At 38.3% G+C, this 27,783-nt stretch overlaps 2 protein-coding genes and 1 pseudogene across 2 annotated transcripts; all 3 read right to left on the bottom strand.

The window, feature by feature from the left end:
* Positions 1 to 7,704: 7,704 nt before the first annotated feature.
* Positions 7,705 to 10,223, bottom strand: LOC130725287 (uncharacterized). The gene is made up of 10 exons (XM_057576529.1): positions 10,062 to 10,223; positions 9,650 to 9,911; positions 9,456 to 9,537; positions 9,228 to 9,349; positions 9,058 to 9,142; positions 8,838 to 8,967; positions 8,591 to 8,745; positions 8,317 to 8,434; positions 8,094 to 8,210; positions 7,705 to 7,911 (listed from the first exon to the last, which is right to left on the bottom strand). The coding sequence occupies exons 1-10, from the start codon at positions 10,221 to 10,223 to the stop codon at positions 7,705 to 7,707; spliced, it is 1,440 nt and encodes a 479-aa protein (XP_057432512.1).
* A 2,091-nt stretch (positions 10,224 to 12,314) lies between these two features.
* On the bottom strand, positions 12,315 to 15,901 carry LOC130725285 (uncharacterized; annotated as a pseudogene).
* A 7,817-nt stretch (positions 15,902 to 23,718) lies between these two features.
* LOC130725284 (uncharacterized) lies at positions 23,719 to 25,553 on the bottom strand. The gene is made up of 3 exons (XM_057576528.1): positions 25,177 to 25,553; positions 24,332 to 25,045; positions 23,719 to 24,250 (listed from the first exon to the last, which is right to left on the bottom strand). Exons 1-3 carry the CDS (start codon positions 25,551 to 25,553, stop codon positions 23,719 to 23,721), a joined length of 1,623 nt encoding a protein of 540 aa, XP_057432511.1.
* Positions 25,554 to 27,783: the final 2,230 nt, after the last annotated feature.

Raw genomic sequence — 27,783 nt, 5'->3', positions numbered from 1 at the left:
GTTAGATTTGACGATAAGCTTGACTCTGATCAGTCAAAGCTAGTTGAGAAGTTTGCAGATTTAAGCATAAATGTTTCTGATAAAGGCAAAGCTCCAGAGGAAGCTGAGCCAGAGGAAGATGAACCAGAAGAAGCTGGTCCCTCTGATTCACAATCTCAGAAGAAAAGCAGAATCACTGCGGCTCATCCTAAGGAACTGATTCTGGATAACAAAGATGAACCAGTCAGAACCAGATCAGCCTTCAGACCCTCTGAAGAGACCTTGCTTAGTATGAAAGGATTGGTGTCCTTAATTGAACCCAAGTCAATTGATGAAGCTCTTCAAGACAAGGACTGGATTCTGGCTATGGAAGAAGAACTGAATCAGTTTTCCAAGAATGATGTTTGGAGCCTAGTGAAGAAACCTCAAGGTGTTCATGTGATTGGAACCAAATGGGTGTTCAGAAACAAGCTGAATGAGAAAGGAGATGTAGTCAGAAACAAGGCAAGGCTCGTTGCTCAAGGCTATAGTCAGCAGGAAGGAATAGACTATACTGAAACATTTGCTCCAGTAGCAAGACTAGAAGCAATCAGACTGCTGATCTCTTTCTCAGTGAATCACAACATAATTCTTCATCAGATGGATGTCAAGAGTGCCTTCCTAAATGGTTACATCTCAAAGGAAGTCTGCGTTCATCAACCCCCAGGTTTTGAAGATGAGAAGAACCCTGACCATGTTTTCAAATTGAAGAAATCTCTCTATGGTCTGAAGCAAGCTCCCAGAGCATGGTATGAGAGACTCAGCTCATTCCTTCTGGAAAATGAGTTTGTAAGGGGTAAAGTAGATACAACTCTTTTTTGCAAATCTTACAAAGATGATATGTTAATTGTGCAAATCTATGTTGATGATATTATATTTGGTTCTGCTAATCAATCTCTATGCAAAGAATTTTCTGAGATGATGCAGGCTGAATTTGAGATGAGTATGATGGGAGAACTCAAGTACTTTCTGGGAATACAAGTTGATCAAACACCAGAAGGAACATACATCCATCAGAGCAAGTACACTAAAGAACTTCTGAAGAAGTTCAACATGCTGGAATCTACAGTTGCCAAAACTCCAATGCATCCTACATGCATTCTGGAGAAAGAAGATGCAAGTGGTAAAGTATGTCAGAAGCTCTATCGTGGTATGATAGGATCACTTCTATACTTAACTGCATCTAGACCAGATATTCTGTTTAGTGTTCATTTATGTGCTCGTTTCCAATCAGATCCAAGGGAAACCCACTTAACTGCTGTTAAGAGGATCCTAAGGTATCTGAAAGGTACCACTAACCTTGGCTTGATGTATAAGAAAACATCAGAGTATAAGCTTTCAGGTTATTGTGATGCTGATTATGCTGGAGATAAAACAGAGAGAAAAAGCACTTCTGGAAATTGTCAATTTCTGGGAAGCAACTTAGTCTCATGGGCAAGCAAGAGGCAATCAACCATTGCACCATCCACTGCAGAGGCAAAATATATCTCAGCAGCAATATGCAGCACTCAGATGCTCTGGATGAAACATCAGCTGGAGGATTATCAAATCCTTGAGAGCAACATCCCTATCTATTGTGACAATACTGCTGCAATCTCACTAAGTAAGAATCCTATCTTACACTCAAGGGCGAAACACATTGAGGTAAAGTATCATTTTATTAGAGATTATGTTCAAAAGGGCGTACTTCTTCTGAAGTTTGTTGATACTGACCATCAATGGGCAGATATCTTTACAAAGCCCTTAGTAGAGGATAGATTTAATTTCATTCTGAAAAATCTGAATATGGACTTTTGTCCAGCATGAAGATGGATCAGAACCTCTGACTATGATGCTTCTTTATCAGAAGATGTCCAGTTCAGAAGGTAACTCCATCAGAGTTTAAGTACCCACTGGTGCTCACTCTGAAGCTGAGACAATAAACGTGTGTCAGTAACTATGATACATCGTTCCTTGTGCCCGTGCTGACAGTCTGTCGTAATGAGTGTTGATGTGCTTCTCTGCATCGTGTGATATGTGTATTAACTGTTACTATGATGTCTTTAATTTTCAACCGTTGATTTTACTTTGCTTTTTAATCAACAATGGTTACTTTCAAAAACCACTATGCACACACGTTCTCCATCACTTCTGATTTACTCTCTCTCTCTTCGGTTTGCAGAATTCCTTAATCCCCACGATATCTCTCCCTCTCTCTATTCATCCTCTTTCTTTCTACCCAAACCTTCAACCACTTCAAAGATGGTGAAATCAAACAGAGGTGAAACTGAGGACGGAAGAAGATTTCCGGTCATGGTAGTAGGTCAAATTACCGGTCAATCGGGTTCTGCAAATCAGAGAAATCAACCAGAAGCTCAAGCTCAAGCCCAAGGGCAGATGATTCCTCTTGCACAAAGGGGTTGTACGGTTACATGTGTCTATTCTCCTGATGAACTCCAGGTTCTTGCTGAATGGGGATTCGACCTTGACAACATTGCTGCAAATGGGTATGATCTTCGTCCTGAAGTTCAAGCTCAAGGCTGGGAAGAGTACTTCAACAGGATTCGTGGTCCGGTCTACATCAAGTTGGTAAAGGAATTCTGGAAACATGCCGAATGTGATGATAATCAAGTGGTTTCCTACATTGCTGGCAGAAGAATAATCATCACGGAAAAGTCAATTGTTGATCTTCTGGGTGAGCACACTGGCACAGGCTACAGATTCCAACTGACGAAATCAAAGGTGAAACCCAGGACCAAAGAAGAAACCAACAAGGCTCTCTATACAAACTATAAGCCTGGCAAGAGTGACTACAAAGTAGTGGAACTTCATCCTAAGCTGAGGATTTGGCACAAGATTCTGCTTCATTGCACCAATCAGAGACCAAAGGGAAGCTCTCCAGACTACATCAATTTCTGTTAGAAAGTGATGCTGTTCTTCATTCAGGATCGCAAGAAGATCTGCCTTCCCTTCTTCCTGTTCTCTTACCTCAAATAATGCATCAAGAAATCCAGAATCACTGCTTCTCTAAAGTCTGCCATCAGATACATTCCTTTTGGAAGACTGCTCTCAGACCTCTTCATTGAGAGCAAATTTATAGAAGATCTGATTACAGCAGGATGCACAGAGGATCTGTCGACTATTGCTGGTGATGTCTTCACCTCCACATCCTTGAAGAAGATGGGATTGATCAAGACAAAGGTTGCACCCGCTCATGAAGATACCTCTGATGAAGTCAGACAAAGAAGAGTCCCTCTGACCGATTATCCTCTATGGTCCCAAGCAGATGATCCAACTGCTATTTTGTGCTATATAGATGATTTGAGGCAACAAGGTTATGAGATAGATGTGGACGAGTTCTTCAAAACCCTGGCACCAGCTCCAGAGTTTGATTCTCCTGCCAAGAAGAAGAAGAAGAGAAAAATCATTTTAGAGGAATCCTCTGAAGAGTCTGATCCTTCTGATGGTGTTGATCAGAAGAAGAAGAAGGCTGACAAGCCTAAGAGGAAGCATGAGGAACCCACCAAGCCAGATGCTCCATCTGATGGTGATGATGATGATGCTCCTCCACCAAAGAAGAAAAAGAAGCAAGTGAGAATAGTGGAGAAGCCAACCCGTGTGGAACCAGCTGCTGAAGTAATCAGGACTGAGGCTCCTGCAAGGGTTACTCGGTCTACAGTGCGATCATCAAGTAAGTCTGCTGTTACACTTATTGATGATGATTTAAGCTCATTTGATGCACTCCCAATCTCTGCACTTCTTAACCGAACTGCTACTCCACTCACTCCTATTCCAGAGTTCCAACCAGCAGATCAAACCACTTCTCCACCCACTTCACCTAGATCTTCATTTTTCCAACCTTCTCATGAAGAAGCTCCTCTTTGGAACATGCTTCAGACTCCAAGACCCTCTGAACCTACCTCTCCCATAACCATTCAATACAACCCACAAGCCTCTGAAACCATTATCTTAGAACAATCTGGACCTGAACCCAGAACCTCTGATCACTCTGTCCCCAGAGCATCAGATCATCAGGGTCGCAAAACAACTGATACAGAAACCACAACTCCCTGTCCCTCTGTATCTTTTCCCACTCATGTTGTTGACTCCTCACCCTCAAATAACTCTGAGACCATTCGCCAATTTGTTCAAATTGCAAAAGAAAAAGAGTCTGCCATTCCTGAGTACTACCATACTGTACCTAGCCCCAGGAGATACCCTGGACCTAGACCAGAACGTCTGGTTGACCCAGATAACCCTATACAAGTTGTCCCTCTGAATGCAGCAGACCCGTCATCTCAACCCATGCAACTAGAACTTGTTCAACAAGAACCTCCTCAACCAGAACCAGAAGACTCAGTATCTAACCATTCCTCGGTTAGATCTCCAAACCCTGAGGTTGAAACCTCTCAGCTTAACCTTGAGATCCACACTGGAAATGTTAAAACCTTAGATGTTGGTTCTCCTCAAGGTGTCTCTGAGGCAAATAGCAGTAACCACCCCACTTCTCCTGAAACCAATCTTTCCATTGTTCCCTATACTTATCTCAAGCCAAACTCCCTTCTTGAGTGCATCAATGTGTTTAATTATGAAGCATCATTGATGATTCGCAATGTGCAAGGTCACACTGACCTCAGTGAGAATCCTGACTCTGTTGCTGAAGACTGGAATCAACTGAGTAACTGGATGATTGCTCAAGTTCCTATTATGATGAGTCATCTCACGGCTGAAAGGGATCAGCGGATTGAAGCTGCTAAGCAGCGTTTCAATAGAAGGTTGGCTATGCATGAACAACAGTTAAGAGTTGAGTTATTTGAAGCTATTGAGGAAGCAAGAAAGAAGAAAGAACAAGCAGAAGAAGTTGCACGCCTAGAAGCTGAACAAATAGAAAATGCAAAGTTAGAAGCTGAAAGGCTACAGGCTGAAGCTGAAGCTATCAGATGTCAAGCTCTTGCACCAGTGCCTTTCACAAGTGCTGCCTCTCAATCCACTCAAGCTCCTCACTCTGCTCAGGATGTTCCATCTACTTCTACACAGCCAAGTTCTTCCAGACTTGACATTTTGGAACAACGTCTCAATTCTCATGAGACTCTCCTGGTCAACATGAATCAAGCACTTCAAGAACTCCTGCGTCGCTCTGCAAACCCCTAGCTTTTAGGATCTCTATTTATTTTTTTATTTGATCTTTTTTAGTTCTTTATTTTCATAACTTTACGCTAATTGCTTATATATGTTATATCTGTTTCGTTTCTTCATGTTTCTCAATGCTTTTTTCATAACATCTGTTTGAAAACCTTTTATTCATATATATATATATATATATATATATATCATCATTACACATTACATCATACATATACCTCATTCTAGAATGGAGGATCCTTCCTCATTCTTCTACACTCTTGGCGCTGCTCCGCTCTATCTTTCTCCAGACGATCCAATGTGTATTCTATGTTGTCGAGCCTGTTGCTCAGCTCATCCTTCTCCAGACTATCTTCAATCGTCTCGAGTCTCTTCTCCACTGCTTCTCTTTCTTCTAGTAGATTCAGCTCCAGCTGGCACAGCTCCTGAATCTCCTCCACGAAGCAGAGGAATTCTTTCAGATCCTTCTCCAACTCCGGACTAAGATTCTTTTCCAGCAGCGTTGTGATAAGCTCTTGTATGGTTCTTGAACCATCTGGATGCCTGACATTCAAGAACAAATCTTCTTCAAAGGCCTTCCTTCTGAGCTCTTCCAATTCAACCTTGTATGATGCCATTTTCTTATATTTGGAATTGATCTTGTTGTGAAGCTTACTACGTTTCTACTCGCTTTATATAAGCCTCCTTTTCTATCCGGAAGTTATTGCTGCTGCAGTTTCTCGAGGATAAATTCTTGGTAACTGAAGCTTCTCTTTACTTCCGTGGCCGGTGGTAAACATTCATTACATGCATTCATTCTTTTCATTAATTCGCTTTTCCTTCTCCATCTTTTTGAAACTTAGACCTTCTTTAAGGGGGAGTACCTTGTACTTCAAACTAAGTTTTTCACACCCCAAGCTTTTTGCTTATGACAAAAAGGGGAAGTACACCCAGTTTTTGATGTGTAAGCTGTGTTAGTGTGATTTCTTTTTCTTGTGGAGAATTTAAGAGTTCCATTGTTATGATCATAGATGTGTCACTGGGCAAATACAAGGAATACATTTCACTTCTTCTGAAGTGATTTCAGTTGACTCTGATACCCTCTCGTGACTCTGAATACTTATGCGCTCTGATTATTTCATTTTATCTATGTCATGCGTTTTCACTCTGAACTCTTATATTATTTAGCTCAGAATCTAAATATTAGCTAAGCTCAGAATCAAGCTGTGACTTGGATTCAGAATGAGCAAAATAAACCATTCACATCAGGATAAGTCTAATTCTATTTCTCTAAACTCCGAGTGAATTCAGTTTATTGTTTAAGAATTGTTCATCAAAATACTTGGTTTTGTCATCATCAAAAAGGGGGAGAATATAAGATCAAGTTTTGATCGAGTAGTACAACTCTATGTTTTGATGATTACAAGTTAACATTTTAGTATGAACAATTGTGGTACTCTAACGTGTTTTTCTGAGTGTGCTCTTACAGGCTCTGACCTTAATCCAACCTCACATAAATCAGAAGCACTTTGCTTAAAGAGTGACCCTAGCAACGCTTTCGCAATCTCTATGTTCAATCTGAACAGTAGAAAAGCTTCAGAAGATCTGAAGTTATTCAAGCTCTGATATGGACTCAGCTCACTTGAAGTTCTGAAGATCCAGACGTTCTGACAACCCAGACACTCTGAAGATTCAGATGTTCTGATGGTGTAGAAGACTCTGAAGATCCAGAAGCTGATAAGTGGAGACTCTGAAGCCCAGAAGCAAGATGACTCTGAAAACCAAGTACTTCTCCTCTGAGTTCAGAATCAGAAGATACAACGGTCAGAGGATCCATGCTTCCCTCTGACTCTGATCAACAAGCTTCACAAGTTCCAACACGAAGCATTCCTCTGATCAGAAGTCAAACAAGGTTAAAGGTCAAGTCACTATCCAAAGTACAAAAGCAAATGTACTATCCTGACGACCTAACCTAACATACTCAGCCACAGCAGAAGCTGGAAATTCCAGATCTGCCCTCCAACGGTAGCATTCCCATGCAGTGTTCAAACCCTAATCCTTGGAGTATATATAGAGGCTGAAGATTGAAAGATGCGGTTGGAAGAATCTCACACGCGCAAGCTATATTCAAATCTTCTAAGCATTCTTTCTTCATTTGAATTCATTGTGTTTACTACAAGCTTTTTAGAAGCAATTCCTTTGTAAACAACATTTCCTAAACAGTTGTTTAGTTTACCTTTAGGAGATCAAGGTTGATCGGATCCTAGAGAAGACTAAGAGAGTGAATCTTAGTGTGAGCTAAGTCAGTGTATTGTTAGTCACTTGTAGGTTTCAAGTGTAGTTGTAACAATTATCTGATTAGTGGATTGCCTTCATTCTAAGAAGGAAGAAATCACCTTAACGGGTGGACTGGACTAGCTTGAGTGATTCATCAAGTGAACCAGGATAAAATCCTTGTGTGCTTTTCTATCTCTTATCTTAAGCACTTTATTTGTTCTCGAAAGATTTGCCAAAATCTTAAGGTGAAAGTTTTATTCTGAAAACGTTATTCAAACCCCCCCCCCCTTTCTACCGTTTTTCATACCTTCAAAATTCTGCCTCAAGCTTCCTCTTCAAAGAGGAATGAATAACAGTAGTGGAGGAACTCTGACCAACAACAACATATGAATTCATTCCCATATTAAACCTGGCAGCAACAGAAGATGTATACTTGTGCTTGGCAACATGCTTTTCTTCAACCTTTGTACTGTCATGAACATCTTGTAATTGTGTGAATGGGGGAGCAAACTTGGCCTAAGGAACAACCGGGATAGACTTAGTAAAAATAGAAGAATGAATTAGATAAGTATATTGTTAACTTCAGATATAAAGTGGCTAAACTATGATGAATTAAATTTGACCTTCAAAGGTGTGGTGAACATCTTCTCAGAATGAAAGCTTTGTATCATATCAGAATCAGCCGAAATCATCAATACCTCATAGATTTCTTGACAATTGTATGTGATGCCAAAACCAGCACGAATTTTAAACAATAACTCCTTCCCTACTATCTTATCCTCAAGTTCAGCAGGATACTCACGATCTAGTGGGTTCTTTAAGCAAATGAACAATAAATTAAGATCAGCAATGACCTAACATACTAACATGAAAAGAAAGAATTTTATATGCAACCAAATGATGAAATGAGATCTGATTAACCTCCTTTGAATTCATCAGCTCTTCACATGATATTCCAATAAGTTGCACTGCCTCATGATCTTTGAGTAGAAAGACACAACTATCAACACCATCATATACTTCCAGTTTGAAGGAGTATCTATGGAAAGAAACATGTAACCGTTAATACTCATTTATCACTTACTAAAGGTTAATGTAAATAAGGTGAATGAAGTACACATCTATGAATTCAGAATGTATAAAAAACATAAGTAAGTTAACAAAGACTAAAGGGATAGCATCTACATTTACTAACCTGTGTATAAATTTTTCAATTACACGGAAGCAACGATTACATCTATAAACATCATCACCACGTTCAAGTTCAGTAAAACAGCGACATGATGGATAGAAAAATGCACTATCTTTCAGCATACTGACAATGCCAGCATGAACAACAAATATACCCTTCTGAAATTGATAACAATAACTTAGTTTAGACAAATAGAAACAAATTAAAAAACACATTATATGAAAAATATAGTATACTAACAGATACTAACCTGTTTAGTTAAGAGAAGTTCAGGGATAGTTTTCTTGGGATGCAACTCAAGCAACTCAGCATGAATATCCACTTTCTTATCAGTACTTGAGATAAAGTCAACATGTAAATTGGAGTTCATCCCATCGAATCTATATAGACAATTTACTCAATACATTAAATTGGAGTTCAAGTACTAATGTTCCACTAATATAGGACTATTATAAAAAATTAAAGGGTACCGATCAGCAAGCACCGAATCTTCCTCAAACTTGGGATTGATTAGGATCTTAGTTACATAAGGAACAACATGTACTTGGGTGACACCTACACATGATTTCCAGATTGTGAACAATGTGAGCACTAAGATTTCTGAGAGAACCAACATGATAAAGTTTGAAAATTGGTTCACCATTATTCTTCCTGACTTCAACAAAGAGAAGTGCAACAACAGGTCTGGTAACCCAATTGGAACATAGATACTCAGAAATAGTGTCAACAATATCACCAACCAAGAAACATTTGTTCATGCCACTACATAACAATTGAATAGGAAGCTAGATGAGTTTCCAGAATGAAGTCTGCAATAAAGAAATAAGTACTGCAACAAAAAATGAAGTAGCATGAAGGCATAAGATACCTTTTGTCCATAGACTTATATATCCTACTATCCTTAATAAGAAGTTTTTCAGAAGAAGCAGCACTCAAAATACCAACAACATCTACATGGACCAAACAGAACAACAAAAGGAAGAAGAGCAGTGTTAGTACATAATAATATTTGGAACACAGGTATAGATAGAAATTTTATTCTGAATGACAAAAAATTATTACCTGCTAAGTATCCAAATGTATTCCCATAGTACTTGATATGATCCATGTGGAAAAAATCCCAACCATTCTTAGGAATCTTATGATTAACAACAGGATAAATTTTGGTGCATGCATGGAAAAAGAGCCTGTACTTAGTGCTTGTGAAACGTTTAGGGCCAATGTTGTCAATGATCCTAAAAAAAGATATCTGGTACACACAACCTTCCACAATCTTAGGAAGAATAGGGTGAGACTTGCAAATAGAAGCTTCAAATTTCATTCCCTATCATCATAAGAAGGAAAAAAATATTTATCAGTGTGGGACTTTGAAATATTGTACCCAAAAGAGTGATTTCCCCTGAATAAACAAAGGTCATACTCTCAAAATGCATTAGTATTAGTTACCCTTGAATAATGAGAAAATGCACTTTACCTCTCTGTCAATGAGAACCAAGTCCATTGATGAAGAAGATAAAGGCAACATATGTTCAGGAACATTCCACAATGATATGACTCGAGCGTTAAGCTTCCATTGATAGTCCTTCTTTGAAATTTCACGACTGTTATGAAACTCTAACAGAGCAGACTGAGTCATGGTTCCTACGTGTGAGCAAGTTAGAGACAATGGTGGTGGGTAATGATACAATCAATAATCCTAAGACTTTCTTATATAGACAAATGAAAATAGTATTTTAATTGTCAATTACTTTAAAGTACAACATGGCCATCCCTTAAGTACAGAAAAGTTGATGAAATTGTTGATAGACATGACAAACCACTCTCACAAAAGCTTAATTAGAGAAAAAGATTTCACTTGGCAGGCAAGTGAATGAAAAAACAATGATGACTTCAGAAAGATTTGCCAACTAATATCAACAACTCCTTGTTACTCTATATCAAAACCAAATCAATATTTTCTAGTTAAATCAATTTTCAAATTTGAAGTTTCAAATACACTAAATCTGACTTAAAAATCTAGTTGGATTTCCAGTGGAGTGTTAACAGACACGTTAACAAAATTTGGACCAAAATATACTCAATCATACTATTTGAAATGAAGGACATTATTAATTAGGTTTAAACCAAAAAGCCAGATTATTATTTTAAAATAAAATCAAAATCAAGTCAGTATATATAATACCAACTCAATATTCAACTTATAACAATAACGAATCTAAATATAACAATAACAAATCTAAATAGCTACTAATTTTGAAAAATACTAAATATCATATTGATGTAAAATTTGAGCGATAATCTTCATATTGAAGACAAATATTTATAACCAAATTAATACTATGAAGGAACAAACTAATATTTTATATTTTAGTCTCGTGAAAACTGAACTCATAAGCAAAGAAAGCAAATAATTATTTACAGGTAAAATAGGAAATTATCAATTTATTAAATACATGATTGATTTATTAGAAAAATATTTTTTAAATAAATCAAAAAAATGAAATAAATAGTAATCGTACAAAAATATTGTTTATCAGATGATTTTTTTTTCCGATCTAAGAATAAAGAAAAGAGTAAATTATCATCTTTGAACATTTTATCATCAAATGAAAGTTCATTTAAAAGATAAAAGAAGATTGGTCACTTTTAAAAGTACAGTGATTGTCTACTTTATAGTATCTCATACCACCTATAGATGATATATCATAGCTATCTAGAATAAAAGCAAAAGTTTTGGTTTAACTTGTGCTTAGAAATCAATCATTTGTTGATGTTATCTAGATGCTTAACTTATTAAAAAAGTGATTGAAAGTACTGTTTAGTTGTGGAAACATGATATGATAGTATGAATAAATTTAAAACTGATATTCTATAGTGAGGGAGGAGATTGATAAAATCCAATGGCAAATGCAAAAGCACATGTTAAGAACGGACATAATTTTCAATACATAATCAGTACCCTAGAAAAGTTACAATTACAGATTGGATTTTCACTTGCTTTGGTGGATTGAATGTCAGAGGACTCCTTGTAATAGGTAAGGGAATTATAAATTGGATGATAAATAACGGTATTGTAGAAACCCAAAAACAATACGTCCAAATGGGATCAGCAACAGATTGTTAGATAAAGTAACAAATTGGTAAATGGTGGGCATTTTACCTAAAGTAAAAGAGATCCAATTTAATCCAATAAAAAAAAATATAAGAGGCCCAAATAGATTAAAACATAAAACATGCTATTCCAAAGCCAGAAAAAAATGGGTGAAAAAATTCAAAACACTAACAGAATTAATGAATATTGATGAACTTCAAATATGAAATTAAGTGTTACTCTCCAACATTTTTTTTCCAAAAACTACTCTCCAGCATTATAAAACAGTATGTGTTTAAAAAATTCATTAGTTATTTAGAATTGAGTAAAATTAGAATAGTTCATAAATCGATAAGCAGATTTGCACGTCAAAAATTTCATAATAGAACTTTAAATAACAATGATATACATTCTTAAGTTAACTACTAATAGCAAATTTATTAGTTTTAATAAGTCACTGTATTTCATATTTGAGAAGGGGAAAAATAAGAAAAACATCTCATTAGATAGCTTAAACAACACCCAATACGAAACTGACAAAATACATGGATACTCAAACAACAATTTCATCAAAGAGTCTAGTTAATAGGGAAACATATCAAAATAAAAAGCTAACACATCAACTGAGAATTAATTTTATACTTGCACAACTACAACCACGTAGGTATCAGCTTGTGGATCTTTGTAGAACTGAACTTGATTATTCGAACGAAGATGCTTGGTTCTGCAAAACTGATACCAGCCATGTCTAATGCAGCATTGTCGTGGCCTCTTACGATCCCATATCAGTTGCCATTCTTCCATACTACCATTTGGTAAGACAATGTGGATTGTGGCGGGACGGTGGTTGAAGTAATCATCTAAAACTCCTGTAGGAATGGGCTGAAAAAAAAAGTTATTTTAGTTAGTAATAAAATAAATACATACATAGAGAAAATGAAATGTAAATTATCAAAGCTTGATTGCCAGTACAAAGAGGGGTTGTCAGCTGAGAAGTCCACGCAAGCTGGTGTTCCACATTGAGGTGTTGTGGCACAGGATTTGCATACTCAATCTCAACCTCATTATCATGGAAAATGTGAATATTGTAAGAGGATCCCTCAATGTGTGTGAAGTGTATGTATGCAGTACCCTCCAATTCATGAGTACCACGCATCCTATCAAACCCTCCTTCAAACCAAATTTCATTGTCATGAGACCTCACTTTAGTTTGGAACACATTACGAATTGGATCAGTTAGATCAGCAAAAGGATGCTGCATGACCTGTGGATAGTTTCTTAAGAACCTCCTTGGGACAACAATATGTTCCTGCATAGAAACAAATTTCTTAAGAAAAGATTGGAAGAACAAATTATAGTTTAAGAGTCATTTAAAAACATAAGTATCAAACCCTGTCCAGGTATAGAGGTTTGATGAATGTGTTGTTAGTGTTCTCCAAATCTGAAAATACATTTGGTTCCATCAAGAGTGATATATATGGAACAAAAAAGGGTTCCTGCAGAATAATTTGGATACAATATTTGGAGATAATGGGGAGTGCTTCGAAATGTTTGCTGTAGGATGTATTTATAGAGTGAAGTTATCAACATCAAAATAAAAATATAAACATATGACACATGTATAGAAACCTAAATCAGAGTAATGATACGAAATTCCAAAAATAAAGTAAAAGTCAATGGCGATAGAAAAGCTAATTTGTAGTAGGTTGAAAATTGAAATGAGAAAATATTATATAGAAATGCTAACTTATAGTCAGTTGCGAAATTAGTCCGTATTTGACTTTCTTTTGAAATCCTAAATAAATATACTTTAAGAGTAATAAGTAAGTAACTTAGAGAAAACAAATTAATGGAAATATAAATGGAAAAAATGTCTAGGGAGAAAGAATCATTCAAACTTGAAAATAGACAAAAGTAACATCAATTTCAATGACTGGAAAAAGCTGTTTTGAAAAAAAAAAGTTGTTAAGTTAAACGTGGGAGGTCCTCAAGATTATGTAATTGGTTGGAATGGACGGTTAGAATCTTTGGTATTTGATATTTGGCAGCAAGTCCATTTACATCCAGGAAAAGGGCGTTACAAACAATAAACCTCTTATAGTGAAAGTTACAATTAATTGTTGTATATGAACACGACTGGTGAAGAGGTATTGGAAGTTGGAATTGATCAGAATTCACATGTACACAGTGCTTTGGAAACGAAATATGAAACTTTTGAATAGAATTGTAACTACCTAAGTAGATAAAGTCAAGCAGGAAACAAATTAAGGTTTAGATTCTAGAATGAAGAACTATCGTTGGAGTGAAAACAGGTGTAATAGTAATATTCAAATTGAAAACATTAATAAATATAAATACATAACAAAATAAAGACAATATAAAAAAACAGGAAAATAAAATTAGAGTTAAAATAAGTCCTCAAGTTAACATAGTCTGGAAATTAACACATAGGTAGAGAATTACAACTTATAGACCACATAAACCTAGTACCTAGACATTTAATAGACTTATAATAGCTAATACCCAAACAAAAAAATGTTTGATTGAGTATCCTTGAAAGCAAAGACTACTAATGTAAGATCTTGCTCATTGTTTACAAACACAAAATATACTCTGATAGGCATTAAGTCACAACCAAAATATTACATCTAAAATGTCCACAGCAGCTAGGTGATAATCACTTCTCAGTCTTCACACTGACCAACTTCCTCTTTCTTCCAGGTTTGGTTAATGTTGGAGCATGACTCTCAGGTTCCTCAGCAATTGAACAAACTGATGCACCTTCAAATGGAGAAAGGTCATCAAGAGAGACACTGGTATCAGCAACAGCAGAAACCTCGCTAGAGCAACCAATTGATTGCTCACTGAATAGAGAAGAATTTTCCTCAGATGAAGATTTTGCAGCAAATAGGTCAGCTATTTACTGGAAAAATAATAAATGAATATTAGTATAGTTAAATAGAAAATACAATATTGCAGTTAGGAAGAAGCACAAATAGATAAAAAAATTGAACAAACTAAACGTTCAAATATCGTGGTTGGAGTTTGAATCTTTGCCTTGTCCTTGAAGAGCTCAATTATGGTCAGATCATCACATATCTTTTTCACCTTGTATGAGTCATCAAACTTCATACCATGATCAATGGACTTTTCAACTTTGAAGAGGACCTCCTTGCCAATGATTGACTTGATATCATCAGGGAATTCATCAACAGATTTGCCCTACAAAATATTAAATTAAATCAATTGAAGTTCAAGGTATACAAAAATCTCAAAAGAGTACAAAAGTTGCAACCTCATCTCCATCACAAACCTCCAATTTGATGTGATATCTAATAAATAATAAACAAAATTTAATCACAAATCAGTATAAAAAAAAACCTAAGAAAAAATAGAGCAAATAATGAAGGACTTGATTGTTGAAATATAAACACCTAGGAATCACATCAAGGACAGGAGAACAACAAGCAGCACAATAATATATCCCATCTTCAATATTCACAGCTTTGTGGCAGCGGCAAGCTGTGTACCACCACTTCTCCCCCTCAACTAAACCACTAAAATTTGCTAAAACTATAAACAAACCCTCCTATATTGAGAACACAAATAAAAAGTATTATTAGGACTGGATATGAAAGTAAAAAGCCTTAGATTATCAGTTCATGATTTTAGAAAATACCTCAGCTGTATCATGAAGTTCCACAATACTCTTTCTAGGAAACATTGAAATAAACTCCTCATTCGTAGGGATATTAGGGAATGCACCACCAATATGACCAATAGGAATATCAGCATCAATACCATTCAAAGCCAAACTTAAAAAAGCAATGGAAAAAAGTCAAATTAGCTCATCTACCAAACTACCAAATAACAAAATCTACAATATGCTGAAGCTCAGTTAAATTACCCATCACGAAATAAAGCAACCTCTGGAATTTCAGCATTCCACAATAGCCTAGTAGATTGCATAACATTCTGGATCCCAACATCTCCTACAATTGGTGGAATCAAACTAAATCAGAGTTAGGATTTATAATTAGCAGCAAGAGTTAGGATTTTATAAAGACAATGAATATGGGAGCATAATATAATGTACTCAAAGCAAAGAATGTACCCCTATATGTCTTAATTTTGGCAAACTGAACAACAATGGCCGCAAGCCCAACACCACCAACAGCAAGAAAACCTTGAACAATATCAACATAGTTCCCAAACACAGCCATCTTTATCTTTCCCCTGTCAATAAAATTTAAACTAAACAGCATCAAAAATCGCAATAATGAATACAGTGAGTATGAAATAAATGATATGTTAGATATGACATACTTATGATCAGTTATCTCCAACTCAATCTTTCTAGGAACATTTCCAGACTTGGTAAATTGTTGCTCAGCAGAAACAGCTGTAACCAATCCAATAATATCTAACAAAAAAAATGAAAAGATATATTAAAAACTGCTATCCAATACTCCAAAAGATTGATAAGATCAAAACATAAACACCAATGAGAACACTAAACAAAAACAAATACCTATCAAGAAATCAGACTCTCCCATAGTCATGTGAATTTCAGCGGTATCTTTCAATGTTAAACCCATTCTGGGAATGCTTTCACACTGGTCAACTTGAACCTTCGTCCTACTATTGAAGAGAATCTTGTACTCATGATCAGCAGCACGATATGATCCATTGTTGTCAATCACAACGAAATAGGTAAACTTATAAACATTGCCTTCAACAACATCCCTTTGGAACTTGCTGATCAGGTACTTCTTGATGGTAGCCTCTATTTTGGAACCCTGTCAAATAAAAAATAAGAAAGAACATAAATTTGAATGAACCAAAACATACCTAATAATGAAAAACATACATAAATAAATTTGATTGAAAGGATTAAACTACCTCAGAATCAATCAGGACAAGTTGCAATGCATATGGCTTGGAAGGTTCAGCAGCAGGGGCCATTTCCCACCTCCTAATAACCCTTGCTTTGATCTTCCAAGCTTGTCTACCAGGACATAAGCTTCGAATGGAACTCATGTGTCCAGACATGGGTACAAAGAAAAAGGAGAAATCAGTGAAATCAATGGAAACAAAGGAAATGAAGAAAATTTTTTGAAATTTTTGAAACAGAATTAGAGGGGGGCAACTGTGATGAATGGAAGTTCACATCAAGGGGGTATTTATAGGAAAGTTTCTAAACTACACGAACAATACCCCACATGTAGGTAATCATCATACAAAAGTGTGTAAGTGGTAGAAAATTAACTGAGATTTGAATTGATACTGACCATTTGAACACAGATCAAGGTCTGAACATGCATTGGAACCCAAAACTTCACGTTCTGATGGAAAAACATGACTCATGAACAGTATAGGACGGCGACGGTAATGAATCATCAGATCATAGAACGTGATGGCATGGTCGATAGTGGGTGGAAAAAAGAAGTTGAACACGGAAAGAAATCTAGGGTTCGTAATAGAGGGATAAGAGGAAATCCAAGGAAGGGGAGAGACAGTGCAGAGGGAAAGGAACACGCCATTGCCAACTATGGTTTGATTTGAGAGAGGGGCGGAGTAGGTAGAGAAGGAGAACTCACACGCAATTGCCAGCTAGGGTTGATTGAGCGAAGCGAAGCAGACATGTTAGGTGGGGAACGACGTCGTATGCCCTTCTGAAACAAACTTCAAGTGGAAACGACGTCGTCAGCCAAAGATGATTCTTAAAAAAAAAACAATTGGTGGTATAAATGAAAAACGACAGGTGGCAGACTCTCATTGGTTGTTTCTTATGAATAGTAACTCGAGAATAAGATGTAGTAGATATGTTTTCCGCTTTTAATCTCTATTTATTTTTTATTATTATAAATGTATGTCAATGGTATTAAACACGTTTTCGTGCTCCTGTGGTTTTCTTGAGGTGTTTGCTGCAGTAGAGTTTTTGTCAGCTTTATGCTCACAAGTGTTAGGTTACTCGAATGTGAATGAGGGGCAAATGTGAGTATAGGTCCCAAATTAAGATACTCTAATGTGAAAAGGATGCCCTCTATTAGTTTTCCTCCTACTTCCCTTCCACTCTTTGAGAAGGACAAAAATCATCTGTCTTGTGTCCCCCTTTCTGTCAATACACATAAAATTAGACACACGCCACGATTTAATCCCGTAATTTTTTGTCAAACTCTCTGAGAAATCTTCGTTCTGCTTCTTTGTCCATGGCGCATTACTTGTAAATTAAATCGCCAAAAGAGTGGAAAGAAAGTAGAGAGAGAAGAATGAGATAAGGACATTTCACTTCAGAATCAAACGCATACATAAAGAAATTAGACACAAAAAAGTCAGATCTCACAAAGGTGAAGGAGGAGGGTAATTGGGGGGTTTAAGTTACCCAAAGGTTCAACAACTCGCCAAAGATTGTGAGGGCACACATTGAGGTGCAAGTTGAAAACTTGGTTGTGAGCGTCCCCAGGGCGGGGTTGGAGGTGGGGGCCCAGATGACGCTTGGTCCCTCCCTGAATGGCAATGTTCAAACTTCAAACATCTTGTACTCATATATAATTAATGTTCTCGTCACATACTTGTTTTTTTTATAAAATAATTCTCTACACCTCTCCACCTTTTTCCTTTAAGAGATAGGAACAAAGGAAAGAAAATTTAGTGATATTATGATAAGTAATGTGATAAAAATAGTTAAGAGGGATAAAAAAAGTAAAAATAATATGTAAGAAAAATAAAGGTGTGAACATATCAAAACTCTTTACTCATTTAAATCATTTTCATCCATGAGCGGAATATATATGAGCCCCAATATTTAGTTCATGCCAGCCTTCAAAACCTTTTCTTTTATATCCTAAACCAAACAGAGCTTAAGGATTCTTCATAATCATAACGTAACTGTCCGTAATAAGTGATTCGAAGCCGACCCAAAAAGGGGTTTTTAATTTCAACAAAAATGCTAATACAGTAATGTGAAAAAATATAGGTGCATATTCTTCTGATTATCCATATAAGCTAAAAGCACAAGTATAGTTGTAATAAAAAAAAGAAAGCACAAGTATAGCAATTATATAATGTCATTACTCATTAGTCATTACACTTGGCAGATCATGGCCCTCTCAAGCACATATATATAAAGCACTCGCATCATTACACCGGATCGTCTGTATTCCGGATCGTCTGTATTTTGGAATTGAGCCGTGTCACCATCACCATCACCATCACCATCACCATCACCATCAAGACGGAGGAGCTGTCTGATGTTAATGTTAATGTTACTACTGATGCAGTTAACGAAACTGGGCAAGAGAAGCTGCAGTGAAAGGAGCAGGTTGATGATAATGGTAAACCAAAAGTCAGAGAGGAGAATCCACAGCAACAGCTCACAAGCAGCTACACCGGACAAGTGGAACACAATTGAAGTAACTCTCCAGGGCCAGCTGCTGCTGCGGATGTGGCGGCCACAGCATGAGAAGAAATGGCCATGAGAAGAGCTAGCAATGTTGTTTAAAAGGATTGGTATTAGAACCCCCGTATTTAATTGAAATCAAAGTTACGTTGATAACAAGGTTATGGGGAAAGTGTACCTGGCGCTGGCGTTGTCCATAAGGATAATCAATTCAGAACTGAACTGAGGTGAAAGAGGAAAACATGCAGTAGCTAGTTTAAGGGGTACCTTTTTGTTTTTTTTTGATGAGCAGTTAAACGGGTACTTATAGGGAGAGTCGTGACTCGACTAGCTAGGGAAAGTGAGACGAAATTTCTCAGGACTCAACCTGATCCAAAGTGAGTCTTCGAAATCAAAAGTTCCTACCCCATGTGTTGTATTCCAATTTTGTGGGCATATGTTGCATTCCAACATGCAGTGTATCAAACAGTGTATCAATTTTAATGTTTCTCCAATTTTTCCTTTTTTTTTCTATTTATTTGCAACTCTCGACCTTTCTTTACTCATTTTAGGATTATTGTTAAGGGAATTGGTTTCTGTAGATGGATAATGCTTTAACATATTTTCCGATGGGTGTTTTAAGAGAAAATAAGTCTTAATTTTTTTACACTTATATGAAATGAAAGCTATTGGACTGGGTGGGCATTATAGAACTTAATGACCGCCCTGAAACATTGGCAGGCTAAGGCGAGATTCAACACCAGTAGGCATTTGGCAGGACTAGTAGGACGAATCAACGATTGACTTATGTATGGCCCTACCTGCCAGCTATGAGATTATTTTGGGTTTGTCTTATTCGCATAGGGATTTGGACCCTGATTGTAAGGCCCAAATAAAGTAATAAAGTGAACAAGGACCTCTCCACTATAAAAGGAAGGTTCTTACCTTGTACAAACGATCTTTTTGACCATTAATGAGAATATTCCTTATTGTTCCATCATTCTGATATTTGTGCTCTGCTAGAGTTTAGTCATCATATCTTTTATACCCAAGTAAGCTCTAGTACGGAACATTGACGTCGTCTGTGGCTCTGACCTAGATCTACTTCTGACGTAGAGAGGTGGGAGTTTAGCTGATGGAAACTCGATCGTGTGGTGTCGGCCATCGTGATTACCACCATCATGGTGGTGGTCGTCACAACGGACGTGGCGGAGATCGGATTGAACATCAGGTGCTATGTTCTGAGCCAGAACAGGAGGCTTCCTCGGAGGATGCTCAGTCGGTGGCGCGCTCGCGCCCCTCTCCGGCATCTGAGCCTACTCCGGGTAAACCCTCAGATCTAGTTGCTAAGTATGATCCCGGTCTCCGGCGGCGTCAACCGGAGCCTGTACACATCAATTTGGACGATGTGAAGGCGAAAGATCCTGTGAAAGAAAACGAGGTCATAACAGGCATCACGCCAGTAGCTTTGAAACATATGTTGGATACCCTGCAAAACGTTCAACTCCAGAATGAACATTTGCAAGCTCAGGTGGAATACTTAAATCAAATGAAGGACGTTAGGCGGGGACAACGCGTGGACGCTGAAGACATAGTTGAGTTCTGGACCGGGCGGGTCATTACAAGCCCGTTGACCCGCCCGGTAAGGCCAACATTTGGCAGATAAGGACGTAGGTCCTAGCTGGAAGATGTGGGTCCGAGTTATTTTGTCTTGTTATATTGTACACATATGTATTTGTCCTATTCAACATAGGGATTTGGGCCCTGCATGTAAGGCCCAAATCCATGAACATTCTAGATAAGGACCACTCCTACTATAAAAAGGGGTGTCCTCACCTTGTACTAGGTACCTTTTTACCATTTATGAGATAATTTCCTTATATACATATTACTTACACTATTTTAGCTCTGCTAGGGTTTATCAAGAGTACTTTATTCCTATTGTTATACCTTAGACTAGAACAAGTTCCAACCTTTTGTGCCCGCCGTTACGGCCTTAGAGATACCGGAACATCTACAGACAATGACTTTGGACGCCTATTCTGGCGATTCTGACCCCATGGAGCACTTAAGGTATTTCAATACCAAGATGGTTATTGGGGGGCGACTGATGCAGTGAAATGTAGGTTATTGCCATCAACATTCAAGGGTATGGCGATGGCGTGGTTTATAAAGCAGCCACCATTTTCAATAGATAATTTCACTGATTTGTCTACAAAATTCTTGACTCAATTCTCGGCCAATCAAACTACAAAGACAACCATCTTTGATTTGATCAATATACACCAACAATCAGGCGAGAAACTGAAGACTTACATGGCGCGATTCAGCAAGATGGCGGTCCAACTAGAGGAAGACAGTCCCGACGTATGCGTGGCTGCCTTTAAAAACGGGCTCAGGGCAGGGGCGTTAAATCGAGAATTGACAAGGCGCCCAGCTCGCGACATGATGGATTTAAGGGCGAGAGTTCAAGAATTTATTCTGATCGAGCAGGATGATCAAAATAAAAACGAAAAAGAGGATTTGAGGAAGAACATTCAGCCAGGAGACATTCCGTCGGAAAAACCTAAGGTGGGAAAAGATTGAAGGCCGGCGCCTACCCCTCGCCAGCCTAGACCTAGACCTTACCAACATGCTAAGTCAAGATTTCAAAGAAATACTTGGCATAGGAACAACCAGGGAATTTCCCTCGGACAAGCGGCACAACCAGCTTCATCACCAAATACATCACCATTAACAAAGCTGAATGCCCCACTAAGTACGATCCTACGAGCGGTTGGTCAAACAAACGTGGTACAATATCCACCGCCGCCTAGGCGGCCCCCGACTAATGTGGACACTAACAGGTGGTGTGAATTTCACAAAGCTCAGGGGCACACTACTGACAATTGCTGGACTTTGCGACGAGAAATTGATCGCTTAAATAAGGCAGGACACTTGGCAAATTTTATCAAAGATGCCTCTGTACAGGAGCCCGCCAAGGTGGCTCAGGGTGACAAGGGAAAAGGCAAAGAAGTGGTAGAGGAATTAGGTGATCCTATTGGGGAGTGTTCATCCATTGCAGGGGGATTTGGCGGAGAAGAGCTTTCAAGCAAAGCTAGGAAAAGACATGTTGCGACGGTACATTCAGTACATAAGGCGTCTGAGGGAGCATGTTGGTTAAATCATTCCCCAATCACATTTACGCCACAAGATTTTACGCATGTGATTCCGCATGTCAATGACGCCATTGTGGTCACAATCAGGATCAACAACTACAAAACCAAAAAATGTGTTCCTTGATCAAGGGTCCTCGGCGGACATCATTTGCTGCGACGCATTTGATCGTTTGGGACTCAAAGAATCATATTTGAAGTGAAATTCAGGTTCCCTTGGACCAGATGTCCTACACGATGCTGGGACAACAGGTTCAACAATCGACTAACAGTAACAACCATAAATAAAAACACAAGTAAACAAGACACAAGAATTGTTAACCCAGTTCAGTGAAAAACTTCACCTACGTCTGGAGGGTTTTCACCCAAAGAAAGGAAATCCACTATCTCAAGATTCAGGAATTACAAACACTCATGAACACCACAGTTCACAGTTCACTTTCTAATCTACCCAGTGTATTTTTACTTAGTATCTCAACCTAAGTATGAGAGCCCCTCTCACTTTCTCTCAATCAATGCCTTAGTGACTGGTAACTGACAATCAACAATCAGAGTTTGCAGATGCAAACAACACAGATCATTACCTTGCTTTATAGAATTAGTGAGCAAGGTATGATCACAAGTAACAAAGAACAATAACAATCCTAAAACACTTAATCTCTCTATCAGCTTCGGTGGTCTTCAAGCTTTAGGTCTTTGTCCTTTTATAGACTTCAGCAGCGGTGGCTTGGGCAATAGGGTTTGCTTGGGCTGAAGCAACAGATTGCAGCAACAAATCAAAACTGAATCTCCAAGATATTGTTGCAAAATTCAAACGTGAAGATAGAAACCCAATCTTTTATCAAAGATTGTTTCAACAAATAACAACCCACAAATCAAACCCTTCTGGTACAGCTACTTGTTCCTCAAGTAACTACAAAAATATATCTTCCTAAAATCTACAAGGGCCCACAAGTAACGTTCCAAACAAAGGACTGATGTCCTAGCAACACAAAGGCAGATGCCACGGCATCAGCTTCGACATCCGGTTGTTTTTGACAAAATGCAAGACAACAAAGTAACAACAATCTCCTCCTTTGTCAAATTTTGTCTAAAACAACTTAATGAAGAGAGGGTAAACAAAGAGAACCAAAGCTCCCTCTTAGTAGCAGACTCCCCCTCAAATGATGCATCCAATTAACAACCAGCACACTCCATAAAGCACAGTTGGAGCAAAGAACAGGGCAGCAGAAACGTACTAACTATCCAACAAGTGCAAACCAACAAACCAGAAGCAATGTGAACAAAAGCTAATCACCAAATGCATCAAGAGACATACAGTAGCTAAACAACCAGTCAATTACTTGCCTCTGTCTTGAATTTGTCTTCAAATTATTACAGACCAAAGCCATCAACACAACAAAATACATAGTTTTCACAGTTACACAGATCTACTCCCCCTTTTTAACACAAATTTGGCAAAGGGTACACAAACTACAGCCAAAAGAAAAACGAGAAACACAAACTAATCTTCAGAACTAGAGTCTCCTTCAGTTTCTTCTATACTCTCTTCAGATTCTCCTTCTTCTTCAGTGCTGGCATCCTGAGGAGCAGCAACACCACCACTTGGCTCACCCTCTTGACCTTCTTCCTCTTGAAGCTTGAGAAGCAAAGCATCAACCTTTAGCTTTCTTGCAGTGCTGATCCTAATAGTCTCCTGTAGAGCCTTAGAAACATCCATTAATTCAGCAATAATGACCTTAGTACTAGATTCACTCACAGGAGCAGGGGCAAAAGTCCTGCTAAATGGCACAACAATGTCTATGACATGTGGCTCCATAAACAATCGTTGATCCAGGGTAATAGGAACACCGTTGGGCACAGGAACCTCATCAGCCCTGATGATCTGAGGATGCTGTTGAAGAATAATCTCTGTAAGAAGAGATGGAAATGATATGGGCAGCTTCACAGCACAAGGGTCAGCATGCTTCAGAGTCTGTTCAAACACAAAAGACCCAAAATCAAAATTAGTAGAAGTGCCAATTTTGTAGATCAATCTGGCAAGAGAAGTTGAAACTCCAGAAGTATGTTGGGTAGGAACCCAATTCACAGCCCCAATCCTGTTAAGGATGACATACTTCACACTCAGTGTTCCTGTAGACATCAACTTCTTGATGGGCCACTTCTTGACTTGGCCAGCAATAATCTCCTTGGCAATCACATCCAAGGACAACTCCTCAGCACCAAATTCAACAACACTTCTACCAAGTGCTTTGTTGATCACAGCAAGGGAGAATTCAACACATTGTGGCCTTACAAACACCTTTCTAAACTCAATACTTTCAGGAAGTCCCACTTCCACAGATAGATTCACCAAAAATTCCCTCACCAGTTTTTCATAACACCTTCCCACCTTGAGAATGGTCTTCATCAGTCCATCCTTTTCAATAAGTGCAACCACTTCCTTGCACTCAAGTACATCAGAGCCAACTTCCATTTCCTTGGCAACTCTGCGAAGACACACATACTTCCACTTCTGGACATTACCTTCATCATGAAAGGACACATTGTCAATAGGAACAGCAGGGACATTCTGAGGAATGCGTTTTCCTGCATACTTCTTCTTCTCATAAGGCAAGATGTCCTCGACATCCACCTCCACATCTGACCCAGATTCCTCAGCAGCAACTGGAACCTTCTTCTTCTTGACACTCTTGGATTTATCTTCCTGTTGCTTACCTTTTCCCTTCACATCTTTTTGCTTAGACTTGGAAGTTGTTGGAGTGGACTTGGTCTTCTTCTTTGGAACAGGAGATTCTTCAACATCAAGAACCCTTCTTTTTCTCTTGATCCTGGCAGCAACAATATCAAGCAGAGAAGCAGTTAAAGGAACATCTTCAGAGTCATCATCAGAGATGTTCTAAACAGAGGCAGGAGCCTGACTTGATTCCTTGGACTGAGAATCATCAATGGTCACATGCACTGGTCATCCTCTTTCGAAGGAGAAGAATAACCATCAGAATGAGTGGGTACACCTGAATCTTCACGAGCAGTGGATTCCTTCCCAGAAGTTTCTTGATCAGGAACATCGGGCACAACATCTTGATTGGAACCAATGGGAGAGTTTTCCGCAGAAAGCTCTTCTTCATCTGTGACATCCTCAATAATAGGAGCATTTGAGGGAGTCTTATCACGAGCCTGAGACTGATACACCTTTCTTGCCGGAGTCTTGGTCGTCTTCTTCACAAACTTCTTCTTTGAATCTGATGAACCACTCTTGAGGCCCATGCATTTCACACCAAGTGGAGTTCTTTCAACCTTGGCCTTGACAGAATCGTGCTTCCCTGATGCTTCAGACATGATGATTTGAGTGAAACAACACTTTGAATACAGAAATTTGATGAGAAACTGAGAATGAAAGAAGTTAAAGCTTAGTGCCAGTAGGATTAGTTGTCATAAACGTCGTTAGGGACAACCCCATCAAATTTGTTTTTCGAAATTCCGACTTTGAGTTTCCGAGCTAAAAATCTTGACTAAAATACCCCTAGTCGCATTTCGAATTCTAAAATTTTTCTGAGAGTTTTGCTGGCGTAGATATCGCCTAAGAATACCTATGAATTGAATTAGATCGAAGAAAAAGTTTGGGAAACCCTATTTTGATAGTGGCCGAAACTTATTTGGTATGGTACCGTGTCCAAAAATAATTTTTGGGTCTATATGACCTGAGTTATAGTCTAGCCCTTTCAATTGTCGAAATTTTGGCGTCGGTTTCGTGTCATTCCGAGTTCTGTAGCTCGAGTTATGCACGTTTTAGCAAATAAAGTGTTTTTGTACAAAACTTGAATCAAGTCAAAACTCATCCATTCGGGGAAAGCCTTCCATTCGTGCCTAAATGTTGTGCTCTGAAGCTTCTTGAGCTTTGTCTAACGTTAGTTAGTATTGTTTCGATTGTACCGACTTATTTTGATTGATTTTTGCTTTGTTTGCTCTAAGGTTCGTTTGTGGAAACCTTGGGCTTGACTGAGCAAGCTTGTGAGCGTGACCTACACCGTGATTCTGGAGGAACTAGAGGTGAGGACAACTTACCTTGCTAGCTAATGTTTTAGGTGTCGATCAATTCGACTTGATTTATTGTTTATGCACTTGATTGTTGATTGACTGGGAAATGTTTTTTGGAGGCTTCGGCCGATTGAACTAATTGAGACGTGTGTCTCCGTTTTCTGAGGCTTCGGCTGACATTGTCGATTGAGATATACTTATCGTTTTGATTGTTGTTGATTGATTCACATGTTATGTTCTAAATGGTTAATCATAGGATGTGTTGATATATGTGTTTATGATTTGATTGTTGTTATGTTTGAATATTGAATTGAGCTATGTGCCATTACTTATGTTGAGTTTTCGATGTTTTGCATATGCTCTATTGAATTGTATTGAATTGAGATAGTACATGATTATATGATTTCGGAGTGTGGGAAAACGTGATGTTATCCCATGCTAATGACGAGGTTTGGGAAATGTTAGGCAGGCTCTAACCTGAGGTCTACGTCATTGCCATTTTAGGATTGAGACCTTCTCGGGATTTATTTGGGTTTATTGGGATCTTTCGACTTATAGAGTTTTGAAACAAACGAAACCAGAACTTGATTTGTAAATGAAATTTATAATACACTAATCAAAGATAGAACACTTTTAAATAATGATGATAATCTCTTGGAAAAGACTTAGGATCTGAAAATGGTTTGGAAAACGGGAAGGGTCGACAATCTAAGTGTGAGGAAAACCTTGAGTGCGATAGCACCTTTTGCTCCTTTAGCGGTTATTTAACCATCCAAAGGATGAGCTAGGGATGATTGGAAAGTCCCCAAGTGCGAGTGCACCATCTTTGGTCATTGAGCAGCCTTTCGGCCATTGAGCTGATGAGCCTGAGTAAATTGAAAAGTCACTTGAGTGCGAGCAGCATTCTCCTTGTTCGTCGAACAACCCATTTGGCCATCGAGCTGGTGAGCCAAAGTAACTTGAAAAGTCACTGAATGCGAGATGCATTCTTTTGCTCGTTGAGCAGTTTGGTTGGCCATCGAGACGGTGAGCCAAAGTGACTAGGAAAGTTACCAAGTGCGACTAGCACTTGTTTGTTTACCTTAGGGTATTGTAGAGACAATGTACTCTAGCTAGACACGCGTACCTTGGTGAGGAAGATTCTTTGTTTGGCTAACCATATAGCATTCATGCATACATTTCTTGGGAAGTGTACTGCTTTCCGAAGGACGATCTCAGATCGGACTTCATCGGAGCGAGATCCTTCATTGAAGCGAGATGCTTCACAGGAGCGAGATGCTTCATAAAAGCGAGATGCTTTAGCGGAGCGAGATGCTTGGCTTGTCCCATCCATCAAGATGGTGACGTTATATCCGGATCATCTTTTGAGCATGACATTGCATTGTCACGCCATGCACCTAACTATATTTGTTGATGTGTTGAAGATCTAATTGTTATTTGTGATTTGATGTTAAAATAAACATCGTTATGAATCTTGACGATTTGATGTTGATAAACATGCTATGTATATACCTTAGGGTAGACAATACAG

Source organism: Lotus japonicus, chromosome 6 (genome assembly GCF_012489685.1).
Source record: "Lotus japonicus ecotype B-129 chromosome 6, LjGifu_v1.2".
NCBI classification, from domain to species: Eukaryota; Viridiplantae; Streptophyta; class Magnoliopsida; order Fabales; family Fabaceae; genus Lotus; species Lotus japonicus.
Note: the sequence above shows the minus strand (reverse complement) of the source record. Positions and strands in the feature narration are given on the sequence as shown.